A 25,059-nucleotide genomic window follows, 5' to 3' on the forward strand; every position below is an offset into this window, starting at 1 on the left:
ACACCTTCTCCTTTGGCAAAGTATGGTTAAGCCTAATTTATTATTGTAGAATTACATGTTGCATCATTCTTAACTCCCCCCACCCACCATTTTATGATGTTACAATATTCATATGTGACAATATTGTGATCATTAAGAACTGTTCATTGAGGCACTTTTTATTGTTCCCTATAGATAGAAAGCATTTTTGAAAAGGTTTTGCTTGCATACAATTTCCAGTAATACGTTGTGCATGTACTAATTATGAATCTCAGTTATCTGGAACATAGGACCTGAAATAAATTCTTGAGATTAGAATAAGGTTAGTAGAATCCTGCTCAGCAGACAATTCAGGACCTATCCATATTTGTGTTCATATGACACAGAAGCTGAATGATGTTGGCTTATTGAAAGGTATGCAGCTCATAAAAAGCAGCCAGCAGGAAATCAGAAACAGGAAGGATGAAGCTTTGTTGGAAACAATTTTTCATTCTGAGTACAATTATACTCCATGGACAAGAAAGCTCCTACATCCTGTCGCTAAATATCACAACCTAGATGCCTCTAATGAACTGATTAGCATTCATGTATCTCTTGGAAGTCAGATATATGAACAGTTGGTGCACTTTGCTATTGACAAAGCTTGTAATCATAAATATTCTTTGCTGAGATTAGATTGCACTCGTTTGCTTTTCATTTTAAACATACTAGTTTCTAAGTAATTAAATTCATTCATTGCAAAGCTTTGTTTACTTTAATTAGGACTGACAACAAGTCAGATTTTGAATATTAAATACATTTATACAGATTTTATTAAAATGGAAAATTGTGAGCTTCTTACATCTTAGAAAATGGAAGAATTTGGGGACTAAATGCACAATAAATAAACCTGTGTTTAACTAAAGTTGGGGTTATTAACTCTGGCAGTTTGTTTATGTTTTAGGTATTAGTGCTTATTAGTTGAAAGACATACCAAACGTTTGGTTCATCAGTTAATTCTGAAAGAATATGTGTGTTATCAAAGTTATTAATGGTTCATTTATGCAAATAGATATCTAGATTGAACAATCATGATTTACTGAACTATTAAATAATTTGTTAATTGTTTTATATTATAGTGATACAATTTTATTGTAATTTCAAGTATTCTAGCAGTACTTGTTTTCTTTACATGCACATCTTAATATTAAAAAATTCAAAATTATATTCTTTAAAAAGCATACACAGTTATTTCATTATCACATTAACTTTTTAGTAATAATTACCCTACTTTTCAGTTGCTAATAAGTCTGGTGAGAAGTGTAATTAGAGTAATTTCACTGTAAGTATTTGCCTGAAATATTTGTTATGTGATTTGTGGTAGGGTCACCAATATTGTTAGGTGTACATACTTTTAAAATTCTTTGTCCATGAGAAACTGGGAAAATGCCAGGATTAGTGTCATGCGATGCTTATTCCTTTCTTTTGACCTTTACATTCTGGAATATATCTTAAGGAAAAATAACAAATAGATCCTAGCACATCACCCTCAGAATTCTCCTTACACAGACCTTTGCATTTCTCTTTTCTCCATGTCCCACTGTCTCCCAAGTCTCGTAGAAAAAATCATTTTACTTGATATTTTTGTATTTGCCATAGAACTTACATGACAAGTTATTTGTCACTTTTCAATTTTTTAGTCCTCAAATTTCTTCTTTGTGATCACAGTTTATTTTCACATTTTCCTTTTTGCTGTCCCGCTGTATAACAATATTTTGGACACTCCAGAAATTACTAGGTAGATGCTAAAACTGTCCCAATAAATTCCTTGAGAGGAAAACTTGCATATTACTTGTATCTATATTTCACACTGCATAAAGCACAGAATTTTTCTGGTAAAGCAACTTAGTACATTTTAATTTAATGTAAGTGTGATTAGGAAGTAAAATGGAAGAGTGGAATGAGTGAAATGTAAACTTGCATAATACATGGTCCATTTGCAAGAGTGGGAAGTTAGGTAATTGAGTGACTTGTAAGAGCAGATTTTTTCTCTTAAATTAGTCTTTCCTCCTTTTTTTCCCCTTGCTTTCCCTCACTTGTTTTCCATTTAACACATTGTCAACAAACTTTAAAGACTTGGGTTAAAATATGCTGCTCTTCATCCTCTGTACAGCCTCAGGTCTACAGTGATCTCTTCCTTCGCAGAGGTCTTGGCACATTCACCATGTTGGGCTTGACAGGCATGCATCGGTCACTGTCACTTTCTCAGCCAGGAGTTCCCTCACTACTCTGCATAAGTTAGGCTCTGTCGCCCTGTACAATATCACGAACAAACGTTTGTTTTTATCACCCTTATTCCTGTCTGAATATCTCATTCATCTATTTACTGTCTGTCACCACTCTCTAGAATGCATGTTTCATGGAAATGGGGACTTTGCTACCTTGTTAGCCAGGGTTTTCCATTGTGTCTAAAAGAGATGTTCTCAGTGGGGCTCCGTGAATACTTGTAGATTAGCTGACTGCCTGGCCGTCTGGGTCCCAGGTCATTGAGAAGATCTTTTAAAGGTGTTAGATGTGTAGCACCGGTTGAAGCTGATCCTTGTAACGTGATTAATGGAAGTAAAAGGTGTCTTAGGTGGGGAGGTGCAATGATATGCCAATAAAAGTAGAATCTATTTGTGCTGTATTGCTTGCGAATGAACAGAATTTGTTTAAATCCCAAATCTCAGTCTGACTACTCAGTTGGCCAAAACTAAACACATGTTGTCCAGCGTGTGTGAACACAGATCTGGTTCTCTTGTACCTTTCAAATGGGGAAATTCCACTGGGTCAAGTAGAAGTTCATCAGAATATTGCCTTAGTCTTGATAAAGGAAAAGAAAATAGATTTCACAAAAGTGTCATGTAATTGGATATATATCAATGTTTCTGTAATGAATTTTATCAAACTTTTGTTGAATAGCCTGCCTTTCTGTAAAGCTTTTTATAAATATAGGACTTGTGCTGGGGAAAAAATAAAGCCTTGTTACTACTACAATTATGGGCATTAATTTCTAACTGAAGTTCAACAATTGGCATGAGAACACCTGTGTTTGCTTTTTCTTTCAAATGATGATGATTTTTTTTTTTTTAATCTGAAGGTTCTGCTATCTCTTAATGAGATAGTACCCATCACTAGCCTCATTAAAGTGGCCCTTTATTCCATTCTATCAGATAGTCATTTATACTTCTGAGAATTTATTTGGCTATTTCCAACATCATTGCAATTCAATCACAATCTTAGCATTTTTTGTCAGTAATTCCACTATTTAAAGTTGTACTTCATTTCCTTTGGGAGCAAATTGTTATACAGATAACAATGATGCTGCTGCCGCCGCTGCTGCTAAGTCACTTCAGTCGTGTCGGACTCTGTGTGACCCCATAGACAGCAGCCCACCAGGCTCCCCTGTCCCTGGGATTGTCCAGGCAAGAACACTGGAGTGGGTTGCCATTTCCTTCTCCAATGCATTAAAGTAAAAAGTGAAAGTGAAATCGCTCAGTCATGTCTGACTCTTAGCAACCCCAAGGACTGCAGCCCACCAGGCTCCTCCGTCAGATAACAATGATAAGAATATTTAAAACTCTAGCTGTTTGAAAAAGACCATGTAATTTCCATGGTTTTGGCTCTTGATCCTCTTTCACATCATATCATTTAATGGAATTTTGCTATCTTTATTAAGTATGTCCAGGCATATTTCTGACATTTTATTAACTCTTGATTCTTACCTGAAAATCTAAGAAGTGTTATTGAATAATAGGGCTTTATTTTAACTTATTTACCAAGCCTATTCCTGTGAAAGAAGGCTGAGTGCCGAAGAATTGATGCTTTTGAACTGTGGTGTTGGAGAAGACTCTTGAGAGTCCCTTGGACTGCAAGGAGATCCAACCAGTCCATTCTGGAGATCAGCCCTGGGATTTCTTTGGAAGGAATGATGCTAAAGCTGAAACTCCAGTACTTTGGCCACCTCATGCGAAGAGTTGACTTATTGGAAAAGAGTCTGATACTGGGAGGGATTGGGGGCAGGAGGAGAAGGGGACGACAGAGGATGAGATGGCTGGATGGCATCACTGACTCGATGGACGTGAGTCTCAGTGAACTCCGGGAGTTGGTGATGGACAGGGAGGCCTGGCGTGTTGCAGTTCATGAGGTCGCAAAGAGTCGGACACGACGGAGTGACTGATCTGATCTGATCTGATTCCTGTGAATGGGCATATTCCTAGGTATTAGAAAAAAATTATTAGTATTTGTGGAGTGATTCATGTTGGTGTATGGCAGAAACAAACTCAATATTATAAAACAGTTATCCTACAATTACAAATAAATAAACAAAAACCTGAAAGCCTTATAAGTCATGTTGAGGCAAAATATGAGTACCTGTAGAACATACAATTAGGAATACCCACCATGTAGTACAACCTGTTGTCCAGGGCAACTACTTTTTAGGAACTCTGTTAGCTCATAACATTACATCCAAATTGTATGTGTTTGTGTATGAATGTATATATGCACGATTTTATGAAGAGAGTTCCATGATTTATATTAGGCTTTTAAAAAATTTATTTTGTAATTGGAGGAAAATTGCTTTACAATGTTGCATTGATTTCTTCCATACAGCTTTGAATTAGTCATATATATATATCTATATATCCTCTCACATCAGACTTTTGAGACTTCTTATTTTTCCTACCACAATTTAAGAGTGATGACAGTAGAGTGAAATTAGTCATCGCCACCAATACAGTTGCAAATGATTTGACTTAATACAACATCTAGAGAAAGGGCAGACAGTCACAGGTGATTAGCCCCCCAAATGTGGCAAGTTGCTTAGTCGTGTCTGAGTCTTTGTGACCCCATGGACTGTAGCCCGCCAGGCTCCTCCGTCCATAGGATTTTCCAGGCAAGAATACTGGAACGGGTTGCCATGTCCTTCTTGAGGGGATCTTCCTAACACAGGGATTGAACTGGGTCTCCCACATTGCAGGCAGACGCTTTACCATCTGAGCCACCAGGGAAGCAAGAACAAAGCACGTCTAAGGGATTGAACTAGAAGGACAAAGAACTTCATTGCACAGAGTACAGTGGACTGCAAGTGCTGTGTACTCAGTGGAACAAGTAATCACTCTTAGCCGCAGAGATTAGACAAGGGGGCTTCATGGAAGAGGAAGAATTGAACTAAGCTTAGAATGATAGGTTTGGACAAGCAAAGGCAGAAAACGATTCCTCTTTTAAATGAGAGTTAAGGCAGCTCAGATGGTAAAGCATCTGCCCACAATGTGGGAGACCCGGGTTCAGTTCCTGGGTCAGGGAAGATCTCCTGGAGAAGGAAATGGCAACTCGCTCCAGTATTCTTGCCTGGAAAATCCCATGGATGGAAGAGCCTGATAGGCTACTGTCCATGGGGTCACAAAGAGTCGGACATGACTGAGTGACTTCACTAAGGCTATATAAATGATCTGTGTGGATGTAGTCTGTATTTGGGACATAAATTTTAGTTCATAGATTGAATAAATGAACCAACATTGATTTCTGAACTTGGTAGGTAAATAAAGGGATGCTTACTGTACATTACAAATGAATCAGCAAAAGTTCCATGTAATGATAATTTCTGAATGCATTTGAAATGTGATTTCTATTTACATAAATTCACTTCACCTATAGCATTTCACAAATATGGTTGTTTCACAAGACAGTATATGGAGATACATGTATGTATTATTAGAATTGCTTACGATTTTTTGATTTTAGGTACAGAATCTTGTTCATTCAAGGATTAAAAATGATACTAGATATAAATGCATTGCCCGCTAGTACTATTTTGATCTAGATTTTTAGAAAGTATAAAGAGACATTTGAATATTATTGAAACTACTGAACTATGATTTTAAATCATATTATGGGATCTGATAAGATAGGCAAATTAGAAGAAAAATATCCTTGAACCCAATCGTAAAAGCAAAATGTTAAATATTTAACTTTTCTGATTGTTTTACCACTGTTAATTAGGAATCACAGTGAAGATTTCATCACTGTACAGTATGGATTGAATTGTAAGAATGGTTAACTCTAATAGTTTTGGCATTTTGGAGATGTGTAATAATGGCTAACAATTAAAACATATTACTTAAGGATTTCTTTTTCCCTAAAACATTTCTTTGTAAATTTCAGAGTACCTTAACTATAATATACAGCTTTGTTATCAGTGCAAAAGAACAATATGAGAAACTTTCAAAATTACATGAAAACATGGACAAGTTATACCAGAATATAATGGCGTACTATGCCATCGACGTGAAGAAGGTGTCCGTAGAAGACTTCTTGACTGATTTGAATAACTTCAGAAACATGTTTATGGTATGTTAAAAATCTTAATTTGTTTTTAAAAAGTATTTATATCTATATTACTTCATTTACTGTTTAGTAATTCATTCTACTCCTGTTGTCTGTAGTAAAACTTACGTTTTCAGATGTTGAAATTTAGCTGTAAAAATTTTAGATTTTTAAATCTATTGAAAAATGTGTGTTTTGTTCTCTTTTGGGCCTTCCCAACGTTAAGTTGTAATCAGAAATTTTGATTGAAAAAGTGACAAATTCTGAAGTTTTTCATAAAGACTCCCCTCCTGGCTGATTACAAAGCACTTTTATAATAAGTTTTTGGCTCTGAATTTGTTTCTTTATGCTTAAGATAAATTTTTATTTTTGTGGTATAATTTCACCAAATTCTGTACGGTTTTTATGAAGCTTTTTTTTCCCTTTTCTTTTCTTAATGCATTGTACAATAAGCTACCTGCGATTTGCCTTTGAATGGATTTTAAGTTCCTAGGGTTTCCTTTAGATGCTTTAATAGGGAGGTCAGGTCTCTGATGTGGAATCCTTTCATTTAAGCATTAAAAAGATCTTTTGAAAAGTATTAGCTGATTAAATGGGGGAAAAAACCCACACACATATTAAAGTGAGCAAGCATTGTTGTCTCCCTAGGGAAACTGGTGATACATTTTCATTTCTACGATGAAAAATTACATTGTTCGTAATAGATGGGTGAGTCACTGTTGTGTTTCAGCAAATGTTTTTGGGGATTAAAAACTTTTGAGGTATAAAGAAAAAAAAAGATTGAATTTAAAGAAGGTTGAATTTATTTTTAATTTCAGGAAAGCTTTATTGCTGAATTTATTGGACTTAGTTATAATCACCTGATTATGACTAGATAGCCTTTCAATAAAAAGTCAATATTTTAAATGAAAATTGGTTCACAAGTCTAGTTTACTTCCTCCATAAATTCACAGTGTTTTTCAAAATTATTTTTTCACTAGCAGAAAAAACTTTGACTATTAGATATACTTATGTGCCCATATGTGTGATGTACTGCATAATATGCTACTTTAATTTTTATGTTTTATGAGTCAACATGGTTTAGTAGAAATAGCAAAGGCTTTACAGTTTGAGAGAACAGGGTTTGGATTCCACACTAGTTATATGACTATAAATACTTGTAACATTTTTGAGCCTCAGTTTCCATATTTGTAAAAGGAAATGTTAATTCTTCTCTGAGGGTAGTATTTAAATACTAAATGAGATAAGTATTAAGTATCACAGCTCTTGGTACATGGTAGTTGCTTAATTATTATGCCATGACGGGTTAACTCAGTAAACTTGAGGTACTCAAACCCTGCACATTTCAAAGAAATTGCTGGTCCTTGGCTGGCTCTGGGGAGAACAACTGTAAACTCTTGGAATATCCTGCCCAATAAAGTAGTTTTTGTATACCCGGGACCTTGGGCCAAGCTAGATAGTTATGCAAAAAAATGTGGTTTATTATGAACACTTGTTTTTGTTCACCTGGGGCCTGGGACCATACTGTGTCGCCTCATCCTTTGTGTGGTGTTGAAGACTGAGGGGCCAAGGTCATTCATGGTGGTGGTGGTCTACATTCTGGTCTGCATGACTGACCTCCTCAATAACTCTTGGTATCAAGGCTTGGTTGAACTTCCCTTCTTGGCAGTACATCATATCACATGTGTTGTGACGTGTCCTTGCTGGAATAATGAAATTCTACTGGGAGAAGACAACTGTGATTTTACTCTGTATCTTTTCCTTGTAAGAAGCTGTAACAGCGAGTATAACAAAGTTTCTGAGTTCTGTGGCTCCTTCCAACAAATTATCAAACCTAAGGGTGGTCTTGAGGATCCATGACATAAAATTACAAAATAATAATACCCATCAGATACTGAGTATTTTCTATGAACAAGATAGTTTTCCAAATGCCTTACACGTATCAGCCAGTCTTCCTGATAACTCTGCATCCTTTTGCTGTTTCTGTTCCCCACTTGAGCAAATGAAGAAAGAGACCAAGTCCGTATTGTATGGTTTTGAATCACATCTAATTCCACATCTGCCTTAGATCTGAGGATTTCTGTGGGTAACTTAGCATCCTTAGTAGGCGGTGGGCAGAGGGAAAAGTGTTTGAGTGGAGAAAGGTTCAAGGTGGAGGGTGATAAGGTGAGAGCTATAGTTTGTTTCAGAGTTCACATGGCTCCTGGAAGTACCTGCTACCACACACTTCCTACATACACAGACATGCACACACTCGCTCATATTCATGTTGTACTAAATTAAAATCATTAGAGCTAAGTATAAAATACTGTATTTGAATAAATAATTTGGAGAGGGAATTTTCTTTAGAATAAAATTAAGCATAAAGAAGACTATAAGGGAAGTACAATTTTGCAGACAGATTTTTTCTTCCTTTTTTTATGGTTATAGTCCTTGAATTTTAGAGATTGTGTCCTTTTTTTTTTTTTTTTTTTTAATTGGGAGAAAAGTGCTGTACAGTAGACGTTTAGAAAGACCACAGTGTCAAGACTAATAGAAATTACTGAGAAATAAATGTCTGTTTGTCATTGTCTTCTGATCTCTTAGGTTGCTGTTTAATTCCATACTATTCAACTTCAGAAACTATGCTAATTTCAGTGAGTTAGTATGAAAATATTAGGGATAGATGTGGAACTTTCATATGTTGAAGGTTGTTCTGGAAAGTCACATTAATACAATAGACATCTAGGCTGCTTCCATTTCCTAGCTGTTGTAAAAAGTGCTGCAGTGAACATTGGAGTATTGAAGTACATGTGTCTCCTTCAGGTGTGGTTTTCTCAGAGTATATGCCCAGTAGTGGGATTGCTTGGAGAAGGCAATGGCACCCCACTCCAGTACTTTTGCCTGGAAAACTCATGGACGGAGGAGCTTGGTAGGCTGCAGTCCACGCTAAAGATCGGACACAACTGAGCGACTTCGCTTTCACTTTTCACTTTCATGCATTGGAGAAGGAAATGACAACCCACTCCAGTGTTCTTGCCTGGAGAATCCCAGGGACGGGGGAGCCTGGTGGGGTGCTTAGGTCTATGGGGTCCCACAGAGTCAGACACGACTGAAGTGACTTAGCAGTGGGATTGCTGGGTCATATGGTAATGGGGTTCCTGGGTCATAGTCCTTGTTTTTTAAGGAATATACATACTGTTCTCCATAGTGGCTGTGTAAATTTACATTCTCACCAACAGTGCAAGAGGGTTCCCTTTTCTCCATATCCTCTCCAGCATTTATTGTTCATAGAATTTTAAATGATGGCAATTCTGACTAGTGTGAGGTGATACTTCATTGTAACTTTGATTTGCATTTCTCTAATAATAAGCAATGTTGAGCATCATTTCTTGTGTTTTGTGGCCATATGTCTTTGGAGAAATGTCTGTTTAGGTCTTCTGCCCATTTTTTTATCGGGTTGTTTGTTTTTCTGGTATTGAGCTGCTTGTATATTAATGGATGTGTATAGAATCTAGAAAGATGATCCTGATGAGCCTATGTTCTGGGCCGCAGTGGAGACACAGACACAAAGAACAGTCTTGTGGACCCAGTGGGGGAAGGAGAGGGTGGGACGAATTCAGAGAGGAGCATGGAAACACGTACACTACCATATGTAAAAGAAATACCCAGTGGGAATTTGCCGTGTGACACGGAGAGCTCAGCCCAGTGCTCGGTGGCGACTAGCGGGGCGGTCTGGGGTGGGAGGTGGCGGAGGGGGTTCGGGAGGGAAGGCTGATTCATGTTGATGTATGGCAGAAACCAGTACAATATTAGGAAGCAAATATCTTGCAATATAAAATTTTTTAAAAATACACTAAACAAAGACATATTTTCTCTTTAAGTTTCTATTAAGATATGTTTACATTGTTAACATGCTGAATATGTTAAAATATGTTCACATTGTTACATCATTCACAGGCATTAGTGACCCAGGTCATGAATGAGCAGGAAATTCTCCAGAAAGTAGAGATCTGTCTGGTATTGCACATAAGAAGTTGGAGCACTCATTCTACACCTGCCCTCTACTACAGCAGCTTTCTGTGGAGTGTTTGCTCTGGAGTTCAGGTCATTCTGCTTATTTTTCCCAGTGCCCGGTGCACTCCCTCCATATTTTGCCTGGCTTGTTTATTGTGCTCACCTTTCTGATCTCTGCTGAGACTTTTCTTCATCTAGTATCAGATGCCCCCAACTACAGTGGGTGACATTCTCTCATAGCTAACACATCTACTGTCAGTCAAATGCCAGGTCCTATTCTATCATTTAATCCTTATAACAACAAATAGATGTGGTATGTGTACTGTGATTATTCCCATTTTACAGATGAGGAAACTGAGGCTTAGAGAGATAGTGACTTGCCCATTGTTACACAGCTAACAGGTGACCAAATGGAGACGCTAGTCCAGGGAGTCTTCCCAGTGTTACTAGAATCTCCCATCTAATGTGTATAGGAAGAGCTGTTCAGCTTCTTTTCTTTCTCTCTCCCTCTGTCCTTCCCTTCTTCTCTCCCTCGCCTCTTCCTTCCTTCCTTCCTTTTTCCTCTCGCAGACCCTTTTTGCATTAGTTAACAAAGGAACGTGTATTCTCGTCTGTTTTAACAGGGAGGCTTTCATGATCTTGTGGCTTCCTCTGAGAAACAGCTGTTCATTGTGACAGCAGTTTTGCCCCAATCTTTTCTAGTTGGGGATTCTCAACTAGGAATCAATTTATTATTGTTGTTTTAGCAATCTGTTGTGGGCGGTGTGCTCATTGGGAATGGTATCTGTTTAGAACTATTGATCAGCTACCAAGAATTAGGGAGTAAGCTTCCATTGTAATGTTTTAGCTTTATTTTTCTTATTATCTTCAGCCAAATACAGTTGCCACTGATGGAGTTGCTAGGACCCTGTCCTAGATGCTCTTCATGTGTCATCCCACTTTCTGCACAGCATTTTAGTGAGGTACAGAATGTTACCTGGAGGAAACTATGGGCCGGAGGATAACAGTCCATGCCTTAGCAGAGCTGCTTCAGAATTGCCATGCACGGGGTCAGACGGAGGGCTGCCTTACTCCACACCCTGTATTTTTCTCATTTTTAATACCATTTCTAACTACATTGTTCGTCAGAGAGTTTGTAAGAAAAGTCCAAATGTAATTTCTAAGGGTATTTTTGATAACTAACTAGAGGGAATCATCACAAAGCATTCTTCATTTCCTCACCCCTTCATAGAATAATTTTCTGTTTACATTGACGAGTGCATGATAGAAAAATGTTTGCAGGTCTGGTTCTGTTTCAAAGCCTAAAATGTTCACTTTTAAAATTAGAGGCCTATTAATACAAACCCTTGTGGTGAGGTGAGGGTTAAGGGGAGGGGTAGAGAGTCAGTACCTCTCTGTAATGGATTTTTATTTCCTGTAAGACTGATGTGGGGGATAAAGTTCAAATTGGAGGCACTAGGTGGAATGTCAGACCTCACACTGTAGGCTGAGGGAATTGGTGGCCCACCAGGCATGAGACTTCACCAAAATTTGTGCCTTCAGTCACGTACTATTCCATAACAATGATTGCTTTCCACTTTGGTCTGGTTTTAAACTCATTGTTATATGCCATTACCAATGGACCTGTTATGAATAGGGATAAAATGCTTCTCCAGGATGAACTGATGAATTTTTGTCGGATCTTAAAAGAACCCTTTTGTCCGTCTTTATTTTATCCAACAGCTGTAGCATGCTTGTGTTTGTTGTTAGAGGTTAAGGCTAATCTTAGTTTCTCTCATTGGTCACTGTGACTTTGAAGAATATGTTTGTCCTGGTCCCACTTCCCACTCATCTTCACGTTACAGAATTTTGTTCAAACTGCTTTTACATCCTTAGGCTCAAATTACATGGTTTCTTTGTCAAGACTCTCACCTCTTATCCTGATAATGCTTAGGTTCTTTATCATTGAAAGGTCTTTTGCTACTTTCTTTCTTTAACCAGAATTAGTAGCACATTGAAACAACACTCTTAACTCCTTGAGCAAATTTCACCGTATACCTCATTTATATTGCTAAACATTGCATCTTCGACAGATACGTCTAAGTGCTTTTACTTCTTAGAATTCCTTTGTTATTTGTCGTCTTATAAGTAACATGTTTAAAAACAAAATTTCTAATAAATTTTATTTTGAAGAATATAATATTTTTCTGTTTTAATTAGACATATCTAACTATGTAGATATTCCCCAACAAATATTCCCTTCCATCAGGAAACTTCCACAAGCCTCTTATCCTTGTCCATCAGACAACAGACAGAAAGAAAACCACACTTAGGGAAAACTAACCAAACTGATCACATGAACCACCATGAACCTAACTCAATGATATGAACCATGCCGTGTAGGGCCACCCAAGATGGATGGGTCATGGTGGAGAGTTCTCACAAAACGTGGTCCACTGGAGAAGGGAATGCAAACCACTTCAGCATTCTTGCCTTGAGAACCCCATGAACAGTATGAAAAGGCAAAAAGAAAGGCCACTGAAAAATGAACTCCCCAGGTCGGTAGGTGCCCAATATGCAACTGCAGAAGAGTGGAGAAATAGGTACAGAAAGAATGAAGAGCTGGAGCCAAACCGAAAACAGTGCCCAGTTGTGGATGTGACTGGTGATGGAAGTAAAGTCCGATGCTGTAAGAACAATATTGCACAGGAACCTGGAGTGCTAGGTCCATGAATCAAGGCAAATTGGAAGTGGTCAAACAGGAAATGGCAAGAGTGAACATCGACATTTTAGAAATCAGAGAACTATAATGGACCAGAATGGTGAACAGAATTCAGGTGACCATTATATCTACTGTTGTAGGTGATGAATCCCATAGAAAAAATGGAGTAGCCCTCATAGTGAACAAGAGTCTGAAATGCAGTACTTGGGTGCAATCTCAAAAATGACAGAATCTTCTCTATATCCGAGGCAAACCATTCAATACACAGTAATCCAAGTTTATGCACCAACCAATAATGCAAAAGAAGCTGAAGTCGAACGGTTCTATGATGACCTCTAGAAACAACACCAAAAAAGATGTCGTTTTCATCATAGGGGACTGGAATGCAAAAGTAGGAAGTCAAGAGATACCTGGATTAACAGTCAATTTTGGCCTTGGAGTACAGAATAAAGTACTAACAGAAATTTGCCAAGACAACACACTGGTCATAGCCAACACACTTCCAACAACCCAAGAGACGACTCTACACGTGAACATCATCAGATGGGCAATACTGAATTCAGATTGATTAAATTTTTCTCAGCAGAAGATGGAGAAGCTCTATACAGTCAGCAAAAACAAGAACACGAGCTGACTGTGGCTCAGATCATGAACTCCTTATTGCAAAATTCAGACTTAAATTGAGAAAGTAGGGAAAACCACTAGTCCATTCAGATATGACCTGATCAAATCCCTTATGATTATACAGTGGAAATGACACACAGATTCAAGGGATTAGATCTGATAGGCAGAGCGCCTGAAGAACTATGGACAGTGGTTTGTGACATTGTATAGGAGGTGATGATTAAAACCATCCCCAAGAATAAAGAAATGCAAAAAGGCAAAATGGTTGTCTGAGGAGGCCTACCAGATAGCTGAGAAAGGAAGAGGAGCTGAAGGCAAAGGAGAAAAGGAAAGATATACCCATCTGAATGCAGAATTCCAAAGAATAGCAAAGTAGAGATATGAAACCCTTCCTCAGTGATCAGTGCAAAAAATTAGAGGACAATGGAATGGGAAAGCCTAGAGATCTCTTCAAGAAAATTAGAGACACCAAGGGAACTTTTCATGCAAAGCTGGGCACAGTAAAGGACAGAAATGATATGGACCTAACAGAAGCAAAAGATAGTAAGAGGAGGTGGCAAGAATACACAGGAGAACTATACAAAAAAGATCTTCATGACCCAGATAACCACAATGGTGTGATCAGTCAGCTAGAGCCAGACATCTGAGTGCTAAGTCAAGTGGGCCTTAGGAAGCATCACTACAAACAAAGCTAGTGGAGGTGATGGAATTCCAGCTGAGCTATTTCAAACCCTAAAAGATGATGGCATGAAAGCGCTTCACTCAATATGCCAACAAATTTGGAAAAGTCAGCAGTGGCCACACTGGAAAAGGAAAGTTTTCATCCCAATCTCAAAGAAAGGCAATGCCAAAGAATGTTCAAACTACCTTACGATTGCACTCATCGCAGAGACATTACTTTGCCAACAAAGGTTTGTCTAGTCAAGGCTATGGTTTTTCCTGTGGTCATGTATGGATGTGAGAGTTGGACTGTGAAGAAGGCTGAGTGCCGAAGAATTGATGCTTTTGAACTGTGGTGTTGGAGAAGACTCTTGAGAGTCCCTTGGACTGCAAGGAGATCCAACCAGTCCATTCTGAAGGAGATCAGCTCTGGGATTTCTTTGGAAGAAATGATGCTAAAGCTGAAACTGCAGTCCTTTGGCCACCTCATGTGAAGAGTTGACTCATTGGAAAAGACTCTGATGCTGGGAGGGATTGGGGGCAGGAGGAGAAGGGGACGACAGAGGATGAGATGGCTGGATGGCATCACTGACTCGATGGACGTGAGTCTCAGTGAACTCCGGGAGTTGGTGATGGACAGGGAGGCCTAGCGTGCTGGGATTCATGGGATTACAAAGAGTCGGACACGACTGAGTGACTGATCTGATCTGATCTGAACGTACTAGCAAAGTAATGCTGAAAATTTTCCAAGCTATGCTTCAACAGTACGTGAACTGAGAACTTCCAGATGTTCAAGCTCGATTTAGAAAAGGCAGAGGAAGCAGAGATCAAATTGCCAACATGGGTTGTATTATAGAAAAAGCAAGAGAATTCCAGGAAAGCATCTACTTCTTCTTTATTGACTATGCTAAAGCCTTTAACTGTGTGGATCACAACAAGCTGTGGAACATTCTTTACGTGATGGGACTACTAGACCACCTTACCTGACTCCTGAGAAATCTGTATGGTTAAGAACAAACATTTAGAACCAGACATGAACAGACTGCTTCCAAATTGGAAAAGGATTACGCCGAGAATGTATATGGTCACCCTGCTTATTTAACTTATATGCAGAGTACATCATGAGAAACGCTGGGCTGGAAGAAGCACAAGCTGGAATCAAGATTGCCAGGAGAAATAACAATAACCTCAGATACGCAGATGACACCACCCTTATGGCAGAAAGTGAAGAGGAACTAAAAAACCTCTTGATGAAAGTGAAAGAGGAAAGTGAAAAAGTTGGCTTAAAACTCAACATCCAGAAAACGAAGATCATGGCATCCAGTCCCATCACTTCTTGGCTAATAGATGGGGAAACAATGGAAACAGTGACAGACTTTATTTTCTTGGGCTCCAAGAAAATAATGGCTGCAACCGTTGAATTAAAGGACACTTGCTCCTTGGAAGAAAAGCTATGACAAACCTAGGCAGTCTGTTAAAAAGCAGAGACATTATGTTGCCAACAAAGGTTTGTCTAGTCAAAGCTATGGTTTTTCCAGTAGTCATGTATGGATCTGAGAATTGGACCATAAAGAAAGCTGAGCACCAAAGAATTGATGGTTTTGAACTCTGGTGTTGGAGAAGACTCTTGAGATCCTTTGGACTGCAAGGAGATACATCCAGTCCATCCTAAAGGAAATCAGTCCTGAATATTCATTGGAAGGACTGATGCTGAAGTTGAATAGCCAATATTTTGACCACGTGATGTGAAAAATTGACTCATTTGAAAAGACCCTGATCCTGGGAAAGATTGAAGGCAGGAGAAGGGGATGACAGAGGATGAGATGGTTGGATGGCATTATTGATACGCTGGACATGAGTTTTAGTATGCTCTGGGATTTGGTGATGGACAGGGAGGCCTGGCTAGCTGCAGTCCGTGGGGTCACAAAGAGTCCGACACGACTGAGTGACTGAACTCAACTGAACTATGTAGACTTTTTACGTTTACCATATTATATATTCATGTATAGAACTGATGTGCTTACACTTAAAGAAGCCAGACTTTTTGGTTCATGTAGCTTTTATCCTGGTCACATGCACATTGTCTGTTGGGATGTTGAGGTACTGGGAAAAATCACTAGGCATCCTGCTTTATAAAGAAGTTCAAAGACCGTATATATCTGGACACCTCAGTTTAGGGTTAGGGTTTTGAGGTCAGCAGAAAGCAATCCCTGCCTTTTAAAAGGGATTACTGTTGGATACACAAAAGTTGGAGGAGCACTGTCGTTTTCTTGTGTGTGTGTGCTTTGTGTTTCGATGTATGTGCTGAACATTCCAATTATTATTTTCTAGTCCATAAAGTCCAGTTTGTTACTCCCTCAGTTTTGTTTCTCACATATATACCTCCCATCTGAATTACATTTGATTACAATCAAGAAAAAGAATCCCCTTCGATTTCTTCACATTTTAACTGATTGCTGAATTCTCACTGTGATAAGCCTCAGCTTTGTTTGTTTGTAATAGTGACGTTTTGCTCTCCTTGTCACGACTGGTGAGACAGCAGGGAGACACTCCTGGCTGGCAGTGCAGGCTCTGTCTTTCGAGTGCCTTGGGTGGTGTGACTTTGGCAGGTTACCTAACTTACTGAGCCCCAGCTCCCTGTTAATAACAGCTTGCGTTTCTTAGGGATTTTACAGTTTGAAGATCAGATGACATAATGTTCGTTTACCCTCAAAATAAGTGAGTTCTCTATGGAGAATACAAGTAATTTTCAACTTTTCCATTTCATTATAGTAAGCTTGATAGTTTAAATACTTTATCTCGTTTATGCTTCTTTATACAATACTTGGAAATAAATAGCTACCTATTTTCAATCAATAGCTCTTCTTTAAATTATGTCTACAGTTTTGTAAAAGTTATGTTTCATCTAGTTAAAGATTTATCTTTTATGTTTGCGGACTTTAAGTTGAATTTTGTTTCATGTGATTGAAAGATACTGTGTAGTAAGCAAGTATAAAATCAGTTGTAACTCATTTTGTCCTGCTGCTTTTGTCAATTAAATACAACTTATCTTTCCAGTGAATACTAAAGCTAGTGATTTGCTGAATAAAAATGAAATCATCCAATGAGAAGATATTTTTAATGTAAAATTTTTGTATATAGGGCAGCTAGCACAAATCTCATTTGCCAAGTCATTTAAATTACCCAAAATTGATTTTTGTCAACATTTGTGATGATTACTGTATAGACCAAGTAGGTGACCAGCAGGAACTCCAAGGGCACCAAGCATCTTCTATGTGTTCCTGAAATTTTGAAGATGGGCTTACTGTAGTTTATCAGAGAGAAGAAAATCATGGAAAGTTCCTGGGATTGGTTGTCAAGCCAGCTTATATATTTCTAATGGGGAGTGTCTTCTATCCTGATTTTGTTGGGGATACAATTTGAAAATTACCTTCACTGGCACTATTGTTATTCCGAGATCATACTTAGAAGTATAAAGCTCCAAACCTAGAACAAAATAAATATTCTATTGGATCTTCTTTAATTTTTATCCTTTAGTGTCTGTTTATTTAAAGAATTACATCGGTTCCAGGTGCTGAATAAATTTGGGTTTGCAACTTGAAAATGAATTCTGTTAGGTTCTTCTAATCTTTTTTCTCGATTACACCTAGATTCATTGGCTTAACTTTTCTCTTTTCCTAAAAGATTTCTTCTTACTATGCATTGCTCAGTGGGATAATAAATGCATTTGACTGACAGATTTTGTATGAATAAATTACTGGTGATTTGTATTAATGTATCTCTTACATTTTAAATATTTTGTTTACTGAAATAATATCTCACAAAGTAAAGACTAGATAATTTTTTAAAATAATGTAATCACATTTATTTAAGAATGTATTCTAATATCAAACAGCAAAGTACAACAATGCAAAACTGAAATTGCTTTTGCACCAACCTAATATTTTATATTGGGGTATAGCCAATTAACAGTGTTATTGTAGTTTCAGGTAAAGAGCGAAGGATCTCAGTCATACATATATGTGCATCCATTCTCCCACCAGACTGCTCCCATCCAGGCTGGCAATAACACTGAATAGAGTTCCATGTGCTATACAATAGGGCCTTGTTCATCCATTATGAATATAGCAATGTGTACATGACCTTCCCAGACCTCTTAACTCTCCCTTTCCCATTGAAACCATAAGTTGTTTTCTACGTCTGTGTGTCTCTGTTTTGTAAGTAAGTTGATTTATATCATTCCTGATTCCACATATAAGGGATGTCATATGATATTTCTCCTCCTTCTGACTTACTTTGTGCCACAGTCTAGGTCCATCCATGTTTCTGTAAATGGCATTATTTCCTTCTTTTTAAGGGCTGAGTAATATTCCTTTTTATATATGTACTGCATCTTCTTTATCTGGAAAGACTAGATTATTTTAATACAGTAATAAGCATGGCAATTGACAATGGAGAAAAAAGAACTCAACTAAATAGCTGATAGATCATAATAAGTATATTAATTCACATAATTGAAAAGATAGCACTTAAATAGCATACCACAAATGAAAGTGAATAAAATGGCATATTCTTTGTACATTAAATATACTGGTCTTCCATGCTCTGAGCAAAGAGAGAGAAGGAGGGAAAAAAAAACACCTGAGTTAAGGCTACTTTTTGTGTTATGTTTAAACATTACCAGGTTTACATGAAGGTTGCTGGGTTTTGACTGGATAATTTCCCTGAAGAACTGATTAACAATAGTTAAAAAAAAAAGGCTGTCCTGTCAACAGGCCTGTCTCTAAGCACTCTTCCTCATGGTTGCTGTCTTGTCTCTAGTCGTGCCTTTATTTAGCCTTTTGATTGGGATATAAAAAGAAAATATTTATCGTATATCACTTCCAAATACAAGTGAAGAAAACATATTTAATGGAAAACTCAAGTTCTACTTCGGGAAAATCTTAGTTATGAACATTTCATACTGTATTTGTTAAATACGTTGTTGAATAGTTTGAAAAATCTCATTTATTTGAAAATTTTAGAAAGTTCTTGAAGGAATTGCAAACAAACTCATAGCATGATCATGAAAGGCCAGTAACATTAAGTCCCTAATGAGTTAATATGTAATTTGGTAAAGAGCAACTTGAAGCTAAAACTGTTTAATCATAAGCACCTGTGCATCCTTTGGGACATTCTCAAAGGATAGTTTTCTGTTTTCATAAGTTTCACAGGTCGTGGAGAGTTCAACTAATAACACCTTGTCGTGAATGTTAAGGTGATGAAATTTTGGTGCCAGGATACCATGCTTCGCAGTTCTCATTGATAGCATTTTTAAATTGGATTTGGTAATACCAGAGGACATAACTTGATTAATTTTTACTGTCATTCTAGATGCCTTTCTAAAGCATCTACCTTGTAATTATTGCAAATAGAGGTTTCTAAGAATAAATTTGTTTTTCATGAAGTAGTTATATTTAGTTAAAAAATAATTTTGATGGAAAGCTGATACATAGATCAGATCTACCTTTTATATCCTTAGAGGCTTTTTGACTGGTAGTAATTATCTAATTTTTTTCTTTCATGTTCCATATAAGTAGGAGTACAGGAATGCATTTTTAAGGTAGTTGTGAAGAATTTCTAGGAAGCAGTCATGCAATAAAGTTGAGTATTGCCTCTTTTTAAGGTTAAGTAAAGTCCTAACTGGAGAAGGCAATGGCACCCCACCCCAGTACTCTTGCCTGGAAAATCCCATGGACGGAGGAGCCTGGTAGGCTGCAGTCCATGGGGTCGCTAGGAGTCGGACACGACTGAGCGACTTCACTTTCACTTTTCACTTTCATGCATTGGAGAAGGAAATGGCACCCCACTCCAGTGTTCTTGCCTGGAGAATCCCAGGGATGGGGGAGCCTGGTGGGCTGCCGTCTATGGGGTCGCACAGAGTCAGACACGACTAAAGTGACTTAGCAGCATCAGTAGCAGTAAAGTCCTAACAAGCATTTAGTGGGAATGTGCTAGACTCCTCTATGATTGTTTACTTTGAGAAAATTAGCCTGTGTCTTCATAGTCCTAATACCCATCTCTCTGAAAAGCATGCAGATTTAAATTCACTTTGTCTTATCTCATTTCAAGGACTTGAGACAAAATTGACCACTTAGGCAAGAAGAGAAGATTTTTGAGTTTAGTAAAAACTGTACTAAGAATTTCTTGGCTTACATAGCTTAAATATCCATTAATGTTGACAAGCATGTAACTCTGGACAAGGAGATATTTATAACTTTTTTTATTTAATAAAATTGCCATGAATTTTCTGTTATAGAAATATACAAGAAATTATCTTGTGTTGAACAGTGTTGAGGTGGGCAGATTAAACTATTTAAATAGGCAACAATCAAATAGAGAAATAAAATCAGAAAGTCAGGATCTGTGCAAGTCTACTTGTGTACTCAAAATTTTATATTTTAGTACAATTTTATCTTATAAATACGACATATGTTTGTCAAGTAAAGGCCTATTTGGAATATACACTATTTCTTAGGCTTTTTGAGGAGAGGGTGATAGGCACATTGATTTTTTAAAATTTATACAGGAAACTCAAACCGGAGCTCTGTGACAACCTAGAGGGGTGGACTGAGGTGAGAGGTGGGAGGGAAGTTCAAAACGGACGGCACATATGTATACCTATGGCTGATTATGTTGATGTAAGGTAGAAACCAACATAATATTGTAAAGCAATTACTCTCCAACTAAAAATAAATTTAAAAAATTTTACTTTGAGGGGAAAATAAAGCAATTATTAATTGTATCATTGGGCAATGTTTTAAGTTAATTTATCAAAAATGCCAAATTTCAAGTGAGGAATTTTTTGGGAAAGCACAGAAAACTAAACTCTTCCAGGAAGAAAAAAAAAAGTCTCATAAAGTATATTAGATTTTTAAAAACAATGTGAGTGTCTGTGTGTGTGTATGCTGGGCACTTCTGTAAGCCCTTAAATGTATTAATTCATTTAATTATTACAGTATCCCCATAAAGTATATGTGTAAGTGCAATTCATATATATAAGAATTAAGTCTTTAGTGCTAAATAGCTAGACTTGAAGTCAGGAATACATCTAACTTCCATGTTTAATTCAACTCTTTATTTTCCCTGCCAAGTAATCCAACTGTGTTGTATGCATGCTTTAATAGTGCTTCCTATCAACTCCATGTCCAATCATATTCCAACGTCTCTGGATGGAAGGAATTTATAATTCTCATAAGCTCTGTGAAAACTGGCATTAGCCCATTTTTTGATAGAAATATATAAACGACGTAAGCTGGAAAGTGGCTCTTCCTTGATTTGTTGCTGGATAAATAATTGTGTATTTGAGGTATTTGGTTAATGATATAGTAATAATGAAAATAATTTTATAAGTTTGTAGTAATATAATATTACTAATAATAGTAGGAATAGGCACTAACATTTATATAAGGGCTACTGTGTGTCAGGCACTTCTGTGAGCCATTTTCATGTATTAATTTATGTAATTCTTACAATATCCTGATAAAGTAAGTATTATTTTGCCCATTTTACTGAAGAGGAAACTGAGATACAAGTCACACAGCTATTTAGTGTCAGGTGGAGTTTAAAACAAAGACAGTATGACTTAAGATTTGTTCCTTCTAACCAGTATGCTCTCTATCAGATCAGTTGCTCAGTCGTGTCCGACTCTTTGCGACCCCATGAATCGCAGCACGCCAGGCCTCCCTGTCCATCACCAACTCCCGGAGTTCACTGAGACTCACGTCCATCGAGTCAGTGATGCCATCCAGCCATCTCATCCTCTGTCGTCCCCTTCTCCTCTTGCCCCCAGTCCCTCCCAGCATCAGAGTCTTTCCCAATGAGTCAACTCTTCGCATGAGGTGGCCAAAGGACTGCAGTTTCAGTTTTAGCATCACTCCTTCCAAAGAAATCCCAGGGCTGATCTCCTTCAGAATGGACTGGTTGGATCTCCTTGCAGTCCAAGGGACTCTCAAGAGTCTTCTCCAACACCACAGTTAAAAAGCATCAATTCTTTGGCGCTCAGCTTTCTTTATGGTCAAAGGACAAAAGGAAATTAAACTTGTACAGGTTATAAATGATACCTGATTATTTATAGAAGCAAATTAAAAGGTCTGTGCAGGCGGCAGTTATAATTTAGATCCTTAAAATTCTCACAAATTAAATTTAATCAAATAAGAACACTTAATCACAATCAACAAACACACAGAGAAACAAGGGGTTGTATGGTAAAATGATCTGTAAGAACCCTGAGACTCTACATATTGAATTACAATTTGTGAAATGTTAAAGGAAATAGCAGATGAAATTAAAGAGAGAAACTGAAGATTACCAAAGATGACCAAGTAGGTTTTCAAAAGAACCAAATATAATTTAAGAAAATCTAAGTATGATGGTTGAAATTAAACATGCATTAAACAGCAGACACACGTTTCACATACTATCAAGTTTATGCTCAAAATCCTTCAACCTAGGCTTCAGTAGTACATGAGACGAGAAGTTCAACATATACAAGCTGGATTTAGAAAAGGCAAAGGAGCCAAAGATCAAATTGCAAACATCAGGTGGATCATAGAAAAAGCAAGAGAGTTCCAGAAAAACATCTGCTTCTGCTTCACTGACTACGCTAAAGCCTTTGACTGTGTGGATCACCACAAACTGGAAAATTCTTAAAGAAATGGGAATACCAGACCTCCTTAGCTGCCTCCTGAGAAATCTGTATGCTGAATTCTTAAGAAACAACAGAACCAGACATGGTGTTCCAAATTGGGAAAGGAGTACGTCAAGGCTGTATACTGTCATCCTGCTTATTTAACTTATATGCAGAGTACATCATGAGAAACGCCGGGCTGGATGAAGCACAGGCTGAAATCAAGATTGCAGGGAGAAATATCAATAACCTCAGATATGCAGATGTCATGAGCCTTATGGCAGAAAGTGAAGAGGAACTGAAGAGCCTCTTGATGAAGGTGAAATATTAGAGTGAAAAAGCTCGCTGAAAACTCAGTGTTCACAAAACCAAGATCAAGGCATCCGGTTCCATCACTTCATGGCAAATAGGTGGGGGAACAATGAAAACTGTGGCAAACGTTCTTTTCTTGGGCTCCAAAATCACTGTGGATGATGACTACAGTCACTGTCCACCTGAATATTCATTGGAAGTCAACCTGAATATTCATTAGCAATCAACCCTGAAAATTCATTGGAAGAACTGATGCTGAAGCTGAAGCTCCAATAGTTTGGCCACCTGATACCAAGAGCTGGCTCAATGGAAAAGACCCTGGTGCTGGGAAAGATTGAGGACAAGAGGAGAAGGAGTCAACAGAGGATGAGATGATTGGATGGCATCACCGACTCAGTGGACATGAATTTGAGCAATGTCCAAGAAATAGTGAAGGTCAGAGAAGCCTGGTGGGCTGAAGTTCATGGGGTCGCAGAGTCTGATACGACTGAGTGACTGAACTACAACACCAAGACAGCAAACTAGACTCTGCTGAAGAAAGAAATGCTGAATTAGACACTCGCTCTAAGGAAATTGTCCAGAATACAATCCAAGGAGAGACTAAGATTAGAAGTGTATAAGACAGTTAAGAAACATGGAAGACAGTGTGTAGAAGGCCTTCATCCTTTACAATGAAACGTCTCAAATAGATACTCAAAGGAATGAATGAATGACAACATTCAAAATGATGGCTGTGAGTTTTCCATATCAAATATCTACAGAATAGGAAGCACAACCTATGCCAAGCCAGATGAATAAAATGAAATTCACTTGAAGAAAATATTGTAGTGAAACTTTAGAATAGTAAAATACAAGATCTTAAATGTAGACAGAAAGAAAACACATGATCGGTGTGCATCAACAATTAAATGCAAATAACTTTCTGTTAGCAAAAATGGGAACAAATAGACAACTGAGGTATTTTCAAGTGTTAAGAAAAAAAAGTTCTTTTAAAATGGGATATTCAGCATAAGCTCTTTATAGAACAAGGACAAAACTAAACCAATTACAAATTAACTAATAATAAAGGTGTTTCCTGTGAATACCCCTTTGTTAGAAGACTTTCTAGAGGAGAGTTTGGCAGCCTTTTTGATGATCCGATAGTAAATACATGCAGGTCTTAGAGTCTCTGTTGCAACTACTCAGCTCTGCTATAGCTTACAAACACAGCCATGGGCAGTAGATAAATGAATGTGTGTGACTATGTTCCAGTAAGACTGTATTCATAAAAATATGTAACTAATCCAAGAATTGTAGTTTGCTTACCCCTGCTCTGAAGGAGACATTTCAAGAAGCAGTTTTCTTTTTAAGAAAAAAATTAGCAATAAAGTATACAATAAAACAATGTGTAGTTCCTTTTGCAGTGAATGGGATAGAGCTTAACTACTGGACAAATTGTTAAGTAATTTGAAAGAGATGTTGTTTGGAGTTCAGCTATTTATATTCCCTGTATTGTTCAAAGAGGAAGAAGGGAGGTCAAAATATCAATTAACTTGAAACTTTGTTAATTTGTGTGATAAAATTACAAGTATAGCCAGTAAAAAATAGTGTAAGTTCCAAACTGGAAGAGGAGAAATGGATTAAGAAAGATATATGAAGTAAAACAAGCACACAAAAATGTCTAAAAGGAGCATAGATAAAGGAGGACAAATAGAAGGAATAGTGTAAGATCTGAAAAACATAAAATAGACTTAAGGGAATATTACTTCATGATGATAAAAAGCTTAATTCACCA

At 37.5% G+C, this 25,059-nt stretch overlaps 1 protein-coding gene across 1 annotated transcript in view; it reads left to right on the forward strand.

Moving 5' to 3' along the window:
* Positions 1-25,059, forward strand: part of DIAPH3 (diaphanous related formin 3) — a 565,391-nt gene that overhangs the window by 349,754 nt on the left and 190,578 nt on the right. The window contains 1 exon segment of the mRNA XM_070799979.1: positions 6,183-6,348. Coding sequence (XP_070656080.1) covers positions 6,183-6,348 — 166 coding nt within the window.

The sequence above is a fragment of the Bos indicus genome, chromosome 12, assembly GCF_029378745.1.
Source record: "Bos indicus isolate NIAB-ARS_2022 breed Sahiwal x Tharparkar chromosome 12, NIAB-ARS_B.indTharparkar_mat_pri_1.0, whole genome shotgun sequence".
Classification (NCBI taxonomy): domain Eukaryota; kingdom Metazoa; phylum Chordata; class Mammalia; order Artiodactyla; family Bovidae; genus Bos; species Bos indicus.